The following is a 17,694-nucleotide window of genomic DNA, read 5'->3' on the forward strand; positions in this document are numbered from 1 at the left end:
TCTTTTCAGGGAACAGTTAAATAGGAAAAATGTAAATACTTACCCCCTATATACTTACAGTCCCCTGCCATACTGTATATTCTTGTGTCTGTGTTGCAGCCAGATACTGCTTTAAGCACTGATTGGCTAAGTAGGAAGGTCCTTGTGTTACACAGACAACAGGAAGCTCAGTGTGGCAGCAGACCGACATGAAGATAATGTCAGCAGCAGGCAAGTTACAAGTGTAAGTACAGGTTTCCTTTTTTTTTTTTTTTTTTTTTAAATCCCTTCAACATAAAAACTTAAAAGCCTTTGCATTGTTACCAAGGATAGGAAAATCTCATTCTTTCCCCAGGGTAGCAAAACCCTGACACCACATTGGGGGACAACCTTTGCCATCCAATGGCATCCATTGGACCATGGCACAAGTCATATTACAGAACAAATTTGTGTATGCTTCCGTATAAAATAAGATGATTCTGGCAAAATGGTCCCACTGTACATACTTGAGTTTGTTCAGAGACGTAATACAGTTATTTGCATGTGACTTTAAAGGGGTTATCCATATTGTTATGGTATTATTAAAAGAACATATTCTGACCTGTTTAACTCCTGCTGTGTTCAGTGCTGCTGCCCTGGTCTTCCCTGCCAGGCTGCAACAGTCATGTGCCCATATACCCATGTCACCCAATCAGTCACATGCCCATATACCCATGTCACCCAATCAGTCACATGCCCATATACCCATGTCACCTAATCAGTCACATGTCCATATACCCATGTCACCCCATCAGTCACATGTCCATATACCCATGTCACCCCTAAGTATAGTGTCACCTGTAGTGGGGACTTATGCACATGGCACATTTTAATTCCTGATTAGTTTCAAGGTCTATGCTTTCTGTCAGTGAACGTGAATATTGAACACTGAAACGGGAACACTGGAAAATGGAAATCTGTGCAGACCTAAAAAAAAAAAAAAAAAAAATCACAGCTGAAAATTTGCCACAATGGTATCCAGCAAAAGGAGGCAAAGATCTAGTAAAAATCAGTTCATGCCTCTTAAGGAAGAGTGCAAAGGATGGAAGTTACTATTGGCATTTGTCCGGACCCTTTGGTGTATGGGATTGGCCTCATTGCTGCGACCGTTTCATGGTTACTACATGCGCATAGTGGTAGTTGTGGCCTGACACAGCCCACTCAGCTGAGCAGACTCTAATAAGCTGTACTCTGTTTTACTGTCTCTTCGCATATTACCCGTTGAGGCGATGTGCCCCTTTTTTTCTATATCTTAAAGAGGCAATATCAGAAGTTTTTTTTTAAAAAAGAAATCAACAGGGGTTTTGATTACAAGCAGTTTTGCAATATCTTTTTTTTTTTATTCTATGTTTAAAATAATGTTATACAAATGGCCACTAGGTGTCTCCCTTCCTGTCAAACTGCAGTCCATGCTCCCTCTGTGTTGATTGTTGGTCTTTTCTCTGTTAAAAAAAAAGAAACCAAACACAGAAGATATTGATTGACAGCCATTCCTGAGCGCACATGGAGCAGGACAAGTCTTCACTGCACATGTGTACAGCTGCTGCACGTCCACATTTAGTAGCAGAGAATTCTGTGTGTGCTTGCATTGTTTGGTCAGCTCTCCTGTCCCACAACACCAAAACCTCTGTAACCACAGATTGACATTATACTGACAGAATTGCTGCATAACAAAGAACATTCTCTCCTGGTAAGCATGCAGAGCTGATAATAGAATTAGCAAAATTTTATAATATAATTAGCATAAGTTAAATGCTCTCAATTGATATACAACCTGTTTAGTCTCTTTTTTTTTTAACAGAGAAAAGACTAAATATCAGCAGGGAGGGAGCATAGATGGCAGTTTGGCCATATGTATAATGTTAAATTAAACATAAAAAATGAAAATAAATAAATAAATAAAGCGAGTATATTGCAAAACTGCTTGTGATCACAACCTCTGTTCATTTCTTAGTAAAAAAAAATTGTGACTGTGCCTCTTTGACATAAAAAAGGACCTGTTATTATTGTCTTTTTCCTGACCTTAAAGAGAACCTGCCACCCCCCGTGCCGGGGTGAAGGCCGTCCGACCTCCCGCTAGAGACCCTTATACTTACCCCTTCTCTCTAAGTCCCGCACCTGGAGCCGGTCCCGGGACGGAGATATCCTCGTCGGAAGCCGTGAGCGCGCAGCAGAGATGAGTCCAATGCCCATAGAGAATGACGGCTCCATTCATTCTCTTTGGGCGTCGGACTCATCTCAGCAGCGCTCGTGCCGGGCTTCCGACAAGAATATCTCCGTCCCGGGACCGGCTCCAGGTGCGGGACTTAGAGAGAAGGGGTAAGTATAAGGGTCTCTAGCGGTGGATCGGGCGGCCTTCAAGTTTTAGTATTGCAACTAGTAACAATGTATGGATTGGTTTGCAATGAATTTCTGTGACCGTTTGATGTGAATGGGGCTTCAGAAATCTATGCACATGCCACAGTAACAATTACACTTATCCATTACCGACACATTGAGGATAGCAGCCATAGCCAGGGAATACCAATCCTTAAAATGAACAAGACCTTCTCTAAACTATATTCTCCTCTAAAGGTCTGACGTGAAGCTTTGTAATTTTCACAATATTGTGTGTACAAACCCCATGCTCCAGTAAGGTCAGCCTGGCTTTGGCATCCTGTAGGTGAAATCTCCTGAGCGCTAATTCAAGCATTAGTCATTGTTAATAATGTGAAGCTCTTCAGGTAGATAAAAATAGTTCAGAATGTCAAACTGACACCATTCCTAAAATACAGAAGTGTCATTGAGAAGCATCAGCGCCGGCAATTATTCAGCCAATCCATTCTGGTGTCTGGACAAATCAGTTTACAGACTTTCATTAGGTCTTTATTCAACTTTATTAATCAAAGAATATAATGCAATAAATATACAAATAGCGACCCATGTAGGGTCACCCCATTCATGTATTCATATCTGTTGAATCCTACCTATCTAAAAGGGAAGACTCTCTACTGGGGTCAGTTGCCAACTGGGGAAACCTATCTACCTACTGGTAAAATTACCTAGCTACTAGGGGAGGGGCTCACCAGCTACCAATCCGGTGGGAGAATTTACTTATTTAGTGGAAGGAAACTACCTACCTACTAAGGAGATCTGTCTGCCTATCTATCTTCTTACCAACATCTATCTAAATTACCAACCTACTGATGATAATATCCCTGACATACTAGGACCCCTTACAGTGGTCCTAGTACGTCGGTGATTATAGTATGATTCTGTTGACCTCTGGGTCTGGCTTCATCAGTGGGAGACTGTACCCTGTTTTCCGTCATTTGGACTTTTGTGTTTGATCAACCTACTGATGAGAAAAGTCAACCTACTGGGAGAAGCTACCTACTCACAGAGGTCTACTTACTGGGGGAGCCTACCTGGCTAACTGTGGAAACTACCTTCCTGTTGGGGAGACCATTCTACCTACCTTGTGGGGAAAATTTCTTATCTACTGGAACCTACATACCAATTGAGGGGGCTCTAAGCTCTGCCTCAAAGATGATTTTTTTTACCCAAAAGATGCCACCAGCTGCATTTTGGAAAAGACATCTGGAAAGGACTTCATCTCATCTAAAGAATGATACCAGTAGTTTGGAGGGGCAATGGGGACAGATTCACTTTAAGACACCTACTACCTAATTAGGTTAACTTACCTACATAATGGGGATGCTACACTATATGGACATAAGGTATTGGAGCCATCTCATTCTACATCATTCTGCAATAATATGGAGTTGGTCCCACCAATGATAAAAGTTTTACACTAGAATCACTTGCTCATTGTTCTCCAGTGTTAATAGTAACTAGCATCTATGTATTAGAAGTGTGGACGCTACAAGGTATCATTCCTTAGTATGTTCACCATTATATCATTTGTTCTCATCCTAATTCATAGAAATCTCATCATAAGCAACTTGTCATTACTGATTTTTTTATTTGATGACGTCTCTGTAGTTGTACTCACCCTATATTACAATAAACCACAACTAACCACAGTGTGGATACAGCTTCAATTTTTGTTCTTCTAGGCTTGGCTTCCAGTTTATCGTCTCCTTGTTGGTCCGATGTCGTCCCCCATCCTGGCCGCAGTACATCCTAGTTATCAGAAGAGAGATAAGGAAAGTCAATCAACATGTTCATTATAGGAAACAAATGATGAATTAGAGAAGCTATGCCTGTCATACAATGCCACATAAACTAGTAATTGGTAGAAGATAATGGAGATTCTTGGTTCTACATCATATAGTAATGACATATGCCTTCCATCAATACTGATATCATCACATTTATCTGTGTTTTCATTAATAAGATCAAGATTATATTAAAATTTACTGAGATTCCTTCACTCTATGTGCATCCTCCTTGTGCAGGTCCTTAAAGGTGTATTCCTATCTTAAATAATATAGTTAAGGTAAATACTTAAATGGGTTTTCCAATTAAAACTAACTTGTACTGTGGAGAAGTAAGAGACCCCAGCTCCTTTGTTTTGAATAAGGCAGTGGGTTGGCATGTGACCCCCAGCTTTATTCATTCTTTATGGAGCTGCCGCACAGAGCCAAGTACCGCGATTGGCTCTTTCCGTTGGCTCCATTGAGAATGAATAAAGATGCAGATCACAGGCGTACAAGTTTGTTTTAATCAGAAAACCCCTTTAACAAATAAATTAATTAAATAACCTTTCCTCCTTCTCCTGATATGCCCTTTCCCTCCCATTTCTTTCCCTCCTATATATAGCTAACGATCTATCGAATCAGCCACTTTATATTGTTCATCTGTTCTATTGAACCTGAAAGAAAAAGTTACACCAACAAATAAAATAAAATACAGTCATTGTACTACTTCACACTCATGACTGAGGCCATAAAACTCAACTGTGCCTAAAGTGTATATCCAATATACTTCTTTATGTAATATAAAAGTCACCAACAAATCATTCATTTTAAATTTTTCCAAAATGTTTTTGTGATTTTTTTGTGTGGTTTGCTTCAACAATTCTAACACAGGAGTCGTTGCCCTTGTCATTAATGAGTGGCAGTAATTCATACATTATACGTCTGGTCGCTCAGCTCATAATTATCGAAGGCTGCAGAGCAGATGAAGACACCAGGGTCTTCACACAGATTGGACACAGATCTCTAGCACGGGGTCCCAGGTCTTTGTTGATAACAGAGTGGCAGTTTGGAAATACAGTACAGACCAAAAGTTTGGACACACCTTCTCATTCAAAGAGTTTTCTGTATTTTCATGACTATGAAAATTGTAGATTCACACTAAAGGCATCAAAACTATGAATTACCATATGTGGAATTATACAGTATACTTAACAAAAAAGTGTGAAACAATATTCTAGGTTCTTCAAAGTAGCCTTTTTATTTTGCTTTGATTACTGCTTTGCACATTCTTGGTATTCTCTTGACAAGCCTCATGTGATAGTCACCTGAAATGGTCTTCCAACAGTCTTGAAGGAGTTCCCATAGATGCTTAACACTTGTTGGCCCTTTTGCCTTCACTGTACGGTCCAGCTCACCCCAAACTATCTCAATTGGGTTCAGGTCTGGTGACTATGAAGGCCAGGTCATCTGGCGTAGTACCCCATCACTCTTCTTCTTGGTCACATAGTCATTACACAGCCTGGAGGTGTGTTTGGGGTCATTGTCCTGTTAATAAATAAATGATGGTCCAACTAGACGCAAACCGTCATAGTCATAGTCATGAAAATACAGAAAACTCTTTGAATGAGAAGGTGAGTCCAAACTTTTGGTCTGTACTGTAGGCACAGCTCGTCACTCCTTTCATAGCAAATCCTTGGGGGTCTTGTTCTGGAGATCATGAGGAAATCAGAACTGGACCATGAGAGGTCTTGGGAGGTCCATGTCCTGATGGGTTAGAGCTGTTTAGTGGCATGACCTACACAACATTAGATAGGAGGTTTTCATGTTACAGCTTGTTGGTATTGGAACTTTTTATGTAATTTAGTACAACTAAAGCAATAAGTTTGGACACAAAGTATAGAAGGATAGAAGAGTTCGGCACTACTACTAGATCCAAAGATCACAGTGGAATATAGGTAACAGCAGACGGTGTAGTCTAATGATAAGCTTTGGGGTGGTGCTCTATGTGTAGAAATAAAGTCCAGTGCAATCACAATCCATGAAAGATAAATAACATGGCACTCACCCCACTTGATGTCTTCAGATAGTTTCTTTAATTCATATAGAACAAACACAGCAGACAGACATGGTGAGAGGACGCTATCAACGTAGCAGCTACAGCTGTTTCGTACCTGTACGGTGACGAAGTACTGTACAGGTACTAAACAGCTGCAGCTGCTACGCTGATGGCATCCTCTCACCATGTCTGTCTGCTGTGTTTGTTCTATATGAATTAAAGAAACTATCTGAAGACTTCAAGTGGGGTGAGTGCCATGTTATTTATCTTTCATGGATTGTAAAGCAATAAGTTTACATTGTACCGAGAAGTATGGTTAAGGCCATGATAACTCTATTCTATATTCTTTTGCCTTAAAACATGTCCATCTTTATACTCTCGACAATTCATGACTAGAGATGAGCGCAACAAGAACACGCTCAAGTATGTCCGAACCTGAAAGTCTGCATTTGAGGCTGAAGAAGTTGGATGCAGCCCTAGGGAGGATGGAAAAACATGGATACAGCCATAGGCCACAGGCTCTAGGTTCCTGGTTCGGATGGACGTGAGCATTCTAGAGTTGCTCTCTTCTCTACGCATGACGTCAGAATAAACCTTTCTAAGGGACTGTGCCCTTCTAATCTGAAAAAGTCCTGTATAATGTTAATACTAGAGATGAGCGAACCTGGAGCATGCTTGAGACGATCCGAACCCGAACTATCAGCATTTGATTAGTGGTGGCTGCTGAAGTTAGATAAAGCCCTAAGGCTATGTGGAAAACATGGATATAGTCATTGGCTGTATCCATGTTTTCCAGATAACCTTAGAGCTTTATCCAAGTTCAGCAGCCACCGCTAATCAAATGCCGATCGTTCGGGTTCGGATCAACTCGAACCCGAACCCGGTTCGCTCATCTCTAGTTAATACATATATATATATATATATATATATATATATATATATATATATTTTTTTTTTTTATTTTATTTTATTTTTTTTTTTGTTGGCCACCAGCTAGAGTTCACAGTGGGATTTAGAATCCAATAAGTATTTGTGATTTATTAGATTGCATGTATAGAGTTGTAGGTTGTAATTATTACTGCAAACAAATCTAATCCCATTATCATTGCTCTATGTGTTCTACTAACGGGGAATTACTATGTGCGCCAGTCACAATGAAAATTGCAGTGCTTCCAGCATAACAGATGATTACCCTGCAATTTCCTATTCAAGAAGCTGAGTCTTGTTTCAACACATTAGAGCTCTGTACTATACAGCGTTCTCATGCCTAGGGACTATGGGGGAGATTTATCAAACTGGTGTAAAGTGAAACTGGCTCAGTTGCCCCTAGCAACCAATCAGATTCCACCTTTCTTTCCTCACAGATTATTTGGAAAATGAAAGGCGGAATCTGATTGGTTGCTAGGGGCAACTGGGCCAGTTTCACTTTACACCATGTTTGATAAATCTCCCCCTATCTCTGTGAGAGATTTGACAGTACAGGCAGTACACCCGCAAGGCGTGACAAATGTACAAAATGTGTTTTCATCTACAAATCTTGTCTTCTTATCGCTTTCTTTATGAAACAATGACATTTTTTTTGTGCTGGAATTTCAGCAAAACTAAAAAAAAATCTAACAAATAATACATATTCCTGAGCCACGACTGCTATTAGCTTAGTAAGTTATGCTCCTCTTATAGATCGGAAAATAAATGCACATACTCTGTAGCCCATAAGTTTAGAAATTTGTTTTCATTTCAGGGATTTGTTTTCAATTTAGGGAGTTTCTTGTTTACGCTGTTCACCCTATGGTAAAACTGACATGTTATCTATGTTCCTCAAGTCAGTACGATTACAACAAAATATAACTTGTATAAATTTTATTTTATTTTATGACTTAAAAAAATAAAACCTTTTAAAAAAAATGTAATGTGTTCAAAATTGCTCTATTACGATTTTTATAACGCCTTTATCCTTTGGTCTATGGGGCTGTGTGAGGTGTCATTTTTTGCGACATTATGTGTACTTTCTATCGGTACCTTGTTTGCGTATATACGACTTTTCGATCACTTTTTATTACATTTTTTCTGGATTTGATGTGACCAAAAATACGCAATATTGCACTTTGGAATTTTTGGGCGCTTACATTGTTTACCGTGCGAGATCCGGAATGTGATTATTTAATAGATTGGCCAATTGCACGCGTGGCAATACCAAATATGTTTTTTTATTTATATTTATAAAATGGGAAAAGGGGGGTGGTTTGGACTTTTTTTTTTATTAATAAAAACACTTTTTTCTTTTAAACATTAACTAATCCCCCTGGGGGACTTGTATATACACAACATTAATCTCTCATAGAGATCAATGCTGTGTATAGACAGCAATGATCCATTAGATCTGTGATACATTGTTTCAGGCTGCTGCAGCGTCAGTGCGGCGCTGAGGCCCGGCCTAGGCAGAAGAACGGATTTTCCCCCTGCGATCGCATCATGGGGGAAGATCTGTCCCACTATACACCAGGGACGTGCAGAGGAGAGCATTTAAATGCAGCTGTCAGGTTTGACAACTGCATTTAAAGGCGGAATCTGTTGGCGCTATACAAATAAATATCATTATTATTATTATTAATTAGCCAACGCGGCAACGGGACCCGCGTCGGCTAATGGAGGCACCCCCTGGCTGCAGATAACAGCTGGGAGCGGCGCCGTTCAGAGAAGTACCAGGTACGTCATGGGACGTGAAGGGGTTAAATGAGCACTGTCATTACTAATAAATAATAAATCAGCATGGGAGGTGACATACTACATCTTTTGACTTTACAGCTTTAAACTTTCACTTGAGCCCCTTCCAACTGTATAGATGTCCTCAGGAAGCCAAAACAGTTGAAAACTGTAGTGTAGTACATAGGAGAGCTGCTCTTTAAATTGTTAGCATGTTAAAAGCCTTTGGCTTTTACCTGCAAGCAATGTTCATTAGTACTGGGGCAAGTAAAAAGGATACACAGTGCCAGTGGCGTAGCTACCATAGAGGCAGGGTAGGCAGTTACTATAGAGCCCATGCAGGAGGGGGGCCGGGGGAGAAGGTAAGTGAGTGTGTCCTTCTGCTTAAGCCCTTATGTACTGCAGTGTGTAAGTGACCCAATGTTTATTTAGGGAAGAAAAAGAGCGCTGCACCTCACACCTATGGCTGATACTGGAGCCCCTAGGCTAAATAAAAAACACATCAGAATTTTGTGTATGAATTGATCAAGCCATACTGCCCCATGTACCATCGTGCAGGTATCTGATACACATGGGTCCCTACACTAAGTCCACACCGTGCCAGTCAGTGGCTACCAACCCCGCAGGCTTTACACGCAGGGAACGGGGGCCATGGGACGGCCCTGCGACCCCCATGCCACAGGACCCAATGTTTACTTACATGCTGCAACACAAAAAAAGGGTTAACAAGCAGAAGACAGATATCTCTGCTTCACTGCACTTATAACCCCTGACCTCTGATCTCTAGCTGCTGCAATCAAGTAGGAAAGGAAAATGTGCAGAGCTCCGTGCAGAGGTTAGGTGTTACTAGTGCACCAGCAGTAAAGCAGATATATATAGAAATTTTTGCTATGGGGCACCGTGAATCCTAGCTCAGCCCCTGCATAGTGCTAGAGATTGACAGTAATTTCACCTCCAGACCGGGTAGGCATTGGTGCCCTTGTCATGGCCTTGCATGGCTCAAATTAGTAGTGTGAAACCGTAAAGATCGTGAGCCGAAGCAGGAATGGAGGAAGCATCCGCTTGCTTAGCAACTAGACTAGGACATCAGGATTCATGGCCATCTGCCGGATGATAATGCTGGAAATAGATGAGGTATCACTATTAAGTGCTGCATAGTTTCTAAAGAGGAACATACCTCAAGCTCGCTCGATTTGTCCAAACCCGAGCGTGCAGGAATTGCTTAGCGGTGGCTGCAGAAGTTGTATGCAGCCCGGAAATAATGGATACAGCCATAGGCCATAGGCTGTATCCATGTTTTCCCGGACCCCTTAGGGCTGCATGCAGTTTTTTAACCACCAGTAATCAAATGCAGAGCATTCGGTTTGGATCCTTGAGGTTCACTCCTCTCTAATAGTTTCCCATCTACCAAAATTATGCAAATTATTAACCTGTATCACAGATAGAAAGAACCTAGGATTCTGCTGAAAGTGGCACATGGAAATTTCTACCCATTCATATGACCACTGTAAACACAGAAGGAGATAGGAATAAAATGTGGTCTGAACATCAAAGGACGCACATGCTTTAATGGATACAGTGCACTCCGTCCATATCACGACAGCTACACAACAACAAACGGCACTCTTTGTATGCCAGTGAGTTGTTAGGTAAAGTGCTTTCCCCAGGTCACAGCTTTGAGCCTTACCATGTTGTGTAACCTGATATGAACACTATAGTCAAGGTCTACCAGAACCAGAAACCTGTAGTCAAACCCCTAATAGCTTTCAGGGGCTTACAATAGCTTAATGTAATCCTTTCTATCGGAAAGACGCATTTTTTTTTCTTTCTCCATCAAATAAACCTTATTTAAAGGGTATATGTTGAAGAATAGCAATCACTATATCAGCTATATACAGACACTGGAAGGTAATGCTGGGAGATGTGGTATTGGACGGGTTTCGCACCATTGATCATTGTTTTGTTCAGGTCTATATCACAAGCCAAAGAACTAGAAGAAAGCAAATTTTCCTCCTTTTCACAGATCTCAGATCATTGCAATCGCTGGCATGGAGGGGGCCCCCCACACGTTTTATATTCTTTTACACACTATACTGAATGATTGTGTGGTTTGGCAAGAGCGGGGAATGTGTAATCTAATGAAAGCAGAACGAAATCCTTGGCTTTTCTGTAGACTATCCAGTAAAAATAGTTTCTAGTAATAATAGTAACAGGATAAAGTATATTGTTCAATGACAATAAGGGGAGCGCGGTCCTCGGAGATGGATAAAACATCGTTCATATTAAAACCTATTCTTCCTCCTCCTCTTGACAAACTGTAAAAAAAAAAAAGTTCTCCAGGGAACAAAAGAAAGACGGCAAGACTTCTGAGCGGCTAAATATAGCCATATTTTCTAAGCTGCCAACGCTAACAACATGTTTAGCTTCAAAGACACCTGCTTTAAGGATGAAGACAAAATTTCATCCAAATGAAAAAGAATTTTAATTATATATTACAGCTCGTGAGGTTTATACATCTGCTTAAGAAACAGAACACGTATAGATGTCACCCATCCTGTACTGTCATCATTGCTGAATATTAGGGAACTAGTACGGCTCTCATCATGGAAGGGGTGGGGAGGAAATAATCAGTCTTCTAGTTTCCTTGCTGTCAAGTCTTCAAGGGGTACTCCAAGTTAGAACACTTATCGCCTATAAATTTTAGATTATAGGGAGTCTGACAGCTGGGACTCATCACAATCTTAAGAATGGGGACCAGAGTCTTTGTTTTGAATCGAGCAGTACAATGTAGCCGAGTACAATGCTCCAGGGACGTATTTATCACTAGGCAGCCGTGGTCTGGTGCCTAGGGCCGCACCTTGCAGGGGGGAAGCACCAGGGAGCGGGTGGTGGTGGGGGGGCGTGGAGTATGATGGAATTGTTCAGGTCTGGAGCTATTACCTACCAATCTACCAATCCTGTGGTGAGAATTCCTTCACACAATATGCAGGCGGCTCACAATATGCAGGCAACTCAGCAACAACGGTCGTGATTAATACTGAACTTACGTTGTGTGAACATGGCCTAAAACAGCATGAAAACAGCAATAAATAAAAAAAAGTAACAACTTTTTCAGTGTAAGGCTATGTTCCCACTTCAGGAACATAGTGGGGAAAGGCAGCTGTCTTGTAATATAGAGGGCTGCTAATAATTATCGTATTTTTTATTAGCGGCCGTCTATATTACAAAATGGCTGCCTTGCCCTGCTATGATTCCCTTTTGGGAACATAGCCATAGTCTATGTTCACACATATTATTTTGGTCAGTATTTCTTTCAGTATTTGTAACCAAGATCAGGAGAGGAATTGACAGAGAAAGAACAAATGTCTTTTTTTGGCCATTTGACTTTTTTCTTTTTTTGGAGAGCCGTCATTTTGAGAGCAAACAATGGTCATTATTTTGAAATACCAAACGTTATTGATGCTCAAAATGACGGCCATCCAAAAAACGGCAGTCAAATTGCCAAACAAAGACGTATCGTTGTGGCCAAAAATTATAATGGAAACATCTGTATGGTTTTTGTGTTTTCAACCCACTCCTGGTTTGGGTTGAATAAATACTGTATGTGAACATAGCCTGAATCTGCTTGGCATCTCACATTGATATCAAGAGTAGTTAAAAAAAAAAAACAGGCTGATGTTTTAGAGGCTGTTTTTCCAGGCAGCTTATACACATGTTTTTTCACCTTGTTATAAATTTTGTAGAATAACAATGAAAAGTTGAGACATGTCTATAAAAAAATGCCATAAGTGAACAATACTGTATTTCCTTATTACAGGAAAAGAAAAAAATCTAAAGTTATAAATGTAAAGGAGAACTGCAGAATTTTTAATATTTAAAGTGACTCTGTACCCACAATCTGCCCCCCCCCCCCCCCCAAACCACTTGTACCGTCAGATAGCTGCTTTTAATCCAAGATCTGTCCTGCGGTCCATTCGGTAGGTGATGCAGTTATTGTCATAAAAAATTACTTTTAAAATTGCAGCCCCGTGCCCTACGGGCGTATCTGTGCCCTAACTTTGCACCACCCCTCCGTCCCTCCTCCCCGCCCTCTTCATCATTAGAAATGCCACTGGAACATTTACTCCTGTTTGAACATTGCACAGTAGGCAATCTGCCTGGAGCATTCCTAATGATGAGGAGGGCGGGGAGGAGGGACAGAGGGGTGGTGCAAAGTTAGGTCACAGATACGCCAGTTGGGCACAGAGCTGCAATTTTTAAAGTAATTTTTTATGACAATAACTGCATCACCTGCTAAACAGACCGCAGGACGGATCTTGGATTAAAAGCAGCTATCTGGCGGTACAAGCGGTTTAGGGGGGGGGGGGGGGGGTCAGATTGTGGGTACAGATTGTGGGTCGCTTTAAAAACTGCAGCAATTGTATCTGTATCACAGATGGGCAATATCAGAAGTCTAAGGTGTTATGACGAGAAGCTGTTATAACCAGAAAGACACCCAACCTCAAGATACAGTTCAAGGGCTAGGAAAGGGAGTCGTTCAACAAGCTGATATATGTGAGCAGGTCTGGAGCCCATATACATTATCCATATAGTGCATTATATACAACCCTGACTATAACAAACTGCACATATATATAGACAAGACCAACCTCTTATTCACAACCACAACCACAAAAACCCACTAACTTTATAACTACAAAGTAACTACAGCCATGGTATTAGACAGGATGGGCACTAATGCCAATGGTGCCCAGACCCCCGGCCGGTGTCAGTATACAGCACAGCAATCCCTGTGTGCAGCAGAGAGGACAGTATGTGTGACACATGGTGCAGTGATCAGGATATAAAGGGGGGGGGGGGGGTATTATTGGGTATTTTGCCACTTCTAGAATCTGATTGTGATGATGGTGGTGACACAAGGCCCCGCTCCCTGTATATTCATGGCTGCTACAGTATCACTATGTCCTTTCCTTCATTCCCTGATAAATCATTGTCACAGGTTTTTATATAAATAATAACACAGAATAAATTACAGACAGAAACATTTTATTCTTCACAATAATATTAACCCTTTATTTGTATCAAAAATCCATTTCCTGTAGTAATAAAGAAGATATATGACGTAAAACCTGTCACTGTACTGGGGACATTGCTGGTGTTAGCCGATCGGTATATGCTTCATCCAAGAAAACATGGCGGCCTCTACAAATGACATTAGGAAAATTAAAAATGATGAATACAATATGAACTGTTATAAATCGCCATTCAAAAATAAGATATAAATATATGATACTATTATAAGGGTGACTGGCCCTTTAAATTAGTTGTCGTTGTATGAATCTCTATGAAAACAGCCAACAACCAATAGGATTTGAATAATAACATAAACATATCACATGATTATTTAAATGAGTTGTTGTTGTTGTTTAAATTGTTGTTGCTATGGGAGTCCCTATAGCAACAGCCAACAGCCAATAGGATCGCAGGATTAGCGCTTAGAAATGCGTAAACAAACAGCAATCGGTGCCAGTCTGCGATAGCTCTTTTAGAGATAGGACCGGCTTTTTTTCCGAGCGAAGCGAGATTTTAGCGATTTTTGCAGATTTTTCGACTTTGACCCGGAGGAGGAGGAAGAGGATTTACCAACGCGCGCGAGTGAGGATCGACCCAGCGCAGAGGAGGAGGAGACATCATGACCAGCAGGAAGAGGAAGAGAGAGATGATCAGCCAGTATGAGGAGGAGGCGTAAGTACAACCAATAGGGACACAGCACTACAATGTATCCCATGTCTCCCATACACTGACACAGGGGGTGGTTACCATAGCAACCATATAGGGGACAGTACATGTATAGGAAATCCCCATCCATATATCTTATATAGGGTATATAGAAGTCATAGAAGGCTCATGTCACATACTGAGAGTGTCTGACACAGCAGTAATGGGGGGTGGAGGGTTACCTGTACATAGACCAAATAGTCAGCAGCGCCATGTCTTCTTCACATCTGTAAATGTCCAGTGAAGAAAAATAAATGTATTATCCAGCACAGATGCTGCGGTGACCGTCCAGTCTTCTTTTCAGGCTGGGAGCCATGGTAACTTGTCTCAGTGGTCAACAGCCATTTTTACTGGTCTCCCTGCTCAGTCATGTGACCACTGATGGTTGGGATTGGAGCCACATGTGCTGGTGCAGTGGGTTATTACCGACACCGAAGCATCTGTGCTGGACTGATGTTATTTTTTTTTGCATTTATTGTTCATGTAGCATGTTGCACAACTAGGGTCCATTTTTAAAGAATTTTAGAAGAACAGTATTTAATATGTGTAAATGTATAATAAATTGTATTGTATGGTTCAGCTTTGTCTCCTTTGTAAAATAGATAAAAACTGATGGGACATATCTTATACTTCCAATACAGAACAACATCTACCGCCCAAGAAGAAGCCCAGAAGAGGAGGAAGAAGGAGCGGACCCCCCAGCAGGAAGAGATGGCCGCATTCATCAGCATCCTGGACGACATCCACATCAACACCTTCCTGGCCAGGGATCGCTGTATGAGGATCTCGGATAAGGTATTATAACACTGTGTGTAGAAATAGCAATGTTATTATATTACAGGATACCGGGTACATATATAAAGTATAAAACTCTCCCTGTCTTTCTCCTCCCTCTAGTACCTCCTGGCCATGGTCCTCGTGTACCTTCGGAGAGGACACCTACGTACCGAGGAATATAGAAGGAACTTTTTTCCAGCTCTGTGAGTATCTTTTATTATCACTTAGATAACCAGGTCTTTGTTTCCTTACAGCTTATTGGCTCTACACTGTTCTGACATGTTTTATCTTCTATTGTAATATTTTCTGACAGGTTCCTAGCAAACCAGCTTGAGGAAGACGAGGAAGGTTTTCGGCGAGAGATCTATGCCTGGACCGGAGGAACCACCTGGACTGCGAAGAAAGAAGAACTTCTCCATAGACGCAACCAGTTGCTCCTCCGTATCGGATTTCGTGCTTGGGTGGACCGGCCCACCTGTGATCTGGTGAGTAAAGAGATAATAAATCTCTCCAGTCTTGATGTAGCGTCTGTGGTAATATTATTATTGTAATGCATATTCTCTTTTATTCAAGGTCATGGCAGAAGAACCCTTGCATTGGGCCTGGAGAAGGGAGAGGAAGATCCACCACAGCTGGGCCATTCGCTACTACCTGAGGGATCCTAAGGAATTCACCACCTATGGCCCATCGAGGATCCCTCCGTCTTGCTCCCTGTGTAAGGCCCTCCAGCTCCATCCGTGCAAGGGGGAAATCTGCCAGACAGACACAGAGGAGGATTCCGGTGACGAAGATTGAAGAACATCAAGGAGAAGAGGATCCCAAAGCCAAGATCAGCAAGGAGGTATCCTTTTTTATTTTATTCACATACACCAGCATACACACACTCACACTCACACACACACACACACACTCACACACACTACAGAAATGTTATAGTGTTACCTCCCTTAGTATGCCAGAGGAAGGGTAGTACAGCGGCCATGGCTTCCCTGCAGGTTTTCCCCCCTGGGGTTTTTTCCTGTCCTGAGTGTCGCTGTACTGGGAGGTAACAACCACATACAAATACACTTAAAATAAAAACTTCATATTATTTCACATTAATTGCCGTGTCAGAGTCGTTTCTTCTATTTTTGAGTGTGGATTTACTCATCACAGCTACTATTGCTAAGAAATGCTGCGGCCATCCTGGCCTTTCCTCTTCTATTGGTTTGAAGCATTACATGGCAGGCATTGAGATGAACGGCTATCTATATAAAAGGAGGAAAGCTGGAGTCCACCAGAAAGACACGCTTATCCTGGCTTATAGATTGGGCAATATGTGTATAACACTAGTACAATGACTGGTTTATTTATTTGCTTCATGAGCGGGAGGTTACAAGTAGATTAAGCCATGGTAAGTTACAGTATATTCACATCTATGTTTTTATACTGTAACGGTAATGTATGGCTGGGAGCAGAATTGTTATTAGGCACATATGCATAGGTAAGAACTTTCCAGAGGGAAGGGAGAAGCCTCTCAATTGAGAGGAAGAGGGATTAGTCTACAGTAGAGTGTGGTGGAGAGAGAAAAAAGTGATACAGCCTCTGGGGTGTACCCATAGGAAAGACACTAGGACCTTAGTGGGATTCTGGCCAGGCCTAGTATCGTATGGCTAACAAGTCACAAACCCTCAAGACTTGAATCCTGCCACTGGGAAATGCAGTACTGGGGTGATAAAGTGGACACAACTTACTACTTCGGCGCCACTTGAGTAAGGATTTATTGGAACAAGCTGTGAACCAAACAGCTATGACCTGCACAAGAATAAAGAGAAAAAGCTCCAACACAAATCTATTGGAAGGGGGATCAAGGCTGGCATATATGTAAGCCAATCTTAACTACATACCAACTCCCATTATTGAAAAGCACACACCTGCACCTGGAGCTTGTACTCAGCCAATCAGCAGCTGCAGAGATGCCCCGCCTCAGTTGCTGATTGGCTGAGCAGGCCACAGTAAGTTACCAGTGGTACGGAAGCAAGGGAGGTAAGTATGCCTCATTATTTTTAAACAACCCAAAGACTGCTGCCATTTGAGGGAAATACAAAGGAAAACTATATTCTGGTCTTAATTGTGTTGTTGCAGCTCCAAATACAGCAGCCCTTCAACCTGGTAATCTGGAATCAGGGTTTCACGGCCCGGTCTCACACCTGCCATCCTCTTTTAATGTTCCATACTACA

At 41.5% G+C, this 17,694-nt stretch overlaps 1 protein-coding gene and 2 long non-coding RNA genes across 7 annotated transcripts; 1 reads left to right on the plus strand and 2 right to left on the minus strand.

The window, feature by feature from the left end:
- Nucleotides 1-857: 857 nt before the first annotated feature.
- On the minus strand, nucleotides 858-15,024 carry LOC138798488 (uncharacterized). Its single transcript, XR_011364089.1, has 3 exons — nucleotides 14,880-15,024; nucleotides 4,013-4,143; nucleotides 858-945 (listed from the first exon to the last, which is right to left on the minus strand). It is a non-coding gene; the product is annotated as an uncharacterized lncRNA (long non-coding RNA).
- LOC138798487 (uncharacterized) lies at nucleotides 13,964-14,697 on the minus strand. Its single transcript, XR_011364088.1, has 2 exons — nucleotides 14,563-14,697; nucleotides 13,964-14,121 (listed from the first exon to the last, which is right to left on the minus strand). It is a non-coding gene; the product is annotated as an uncharacterized lncRNA (long non-coding RNA).
- On the plus strand, nucleotides 14,381-16,575 carry LOC138798486 (speedy protein 1-A-like). 5 transcript variants are annotated; one of them, XM_069978961.1, is made up of 5 exons: nucleotides 14,381-14,664; nucleotides 15,300-15,492; nucleotides 15,595-15,677; nucleotides 15,788-15,959; nucleotides 16,048-16,575. In XM_069978961.1, the coding sequence occupies exons 2-5, from the start codon at nucleotides 15,310-15,312 to the stop codon at nucleotides 16,267-16,269; spliced, it is 660 nt and encodes a 219-aa protein (XP_069835062.1). In that variant the 5' UTR covers nucleotides 14,381-14,664; nucleotides 15,300-15,309; the 3' UTR covers nucleotides 16,270-16,575. The 5 variants fall into 5 exon arrangements, with proteins under 5 accessions (XP_069835062.1, XP_069835060.1, XP_069835063.1 ...); XM_069978959.1 differs by having other exon boundaries at nucleotides 14,382-14,664; nucleotides 15,339-15,492; XM_069978962.1 differs by lacking the exon at nucleotides 14,381-14,664 and adding an exon at nucleotides 14,745-14,802 and having other exon boundaries at nucleotides 15,339-15,492.
- The last annotated feature ends 1,119 nt before the right edge of the window (nucleotides 16,576-17,694 follow it).

The sequence above is a fragment of the Dendropsophus ebraccatus genome, chromosome 8, assembly GCF_027789765.1.
Source record: "Dendropsophus ebraccatus isolate aDenEbr1 chromosome 8, aDenEbr1.pat, whole genome shotgun sequence".
Lineage (NCBI taxonomy): Eukaryota > Metazoa > Chordata > Amphibia > Anura > Hylidae > Dendropsophus > Dendropsophus ebraccatus.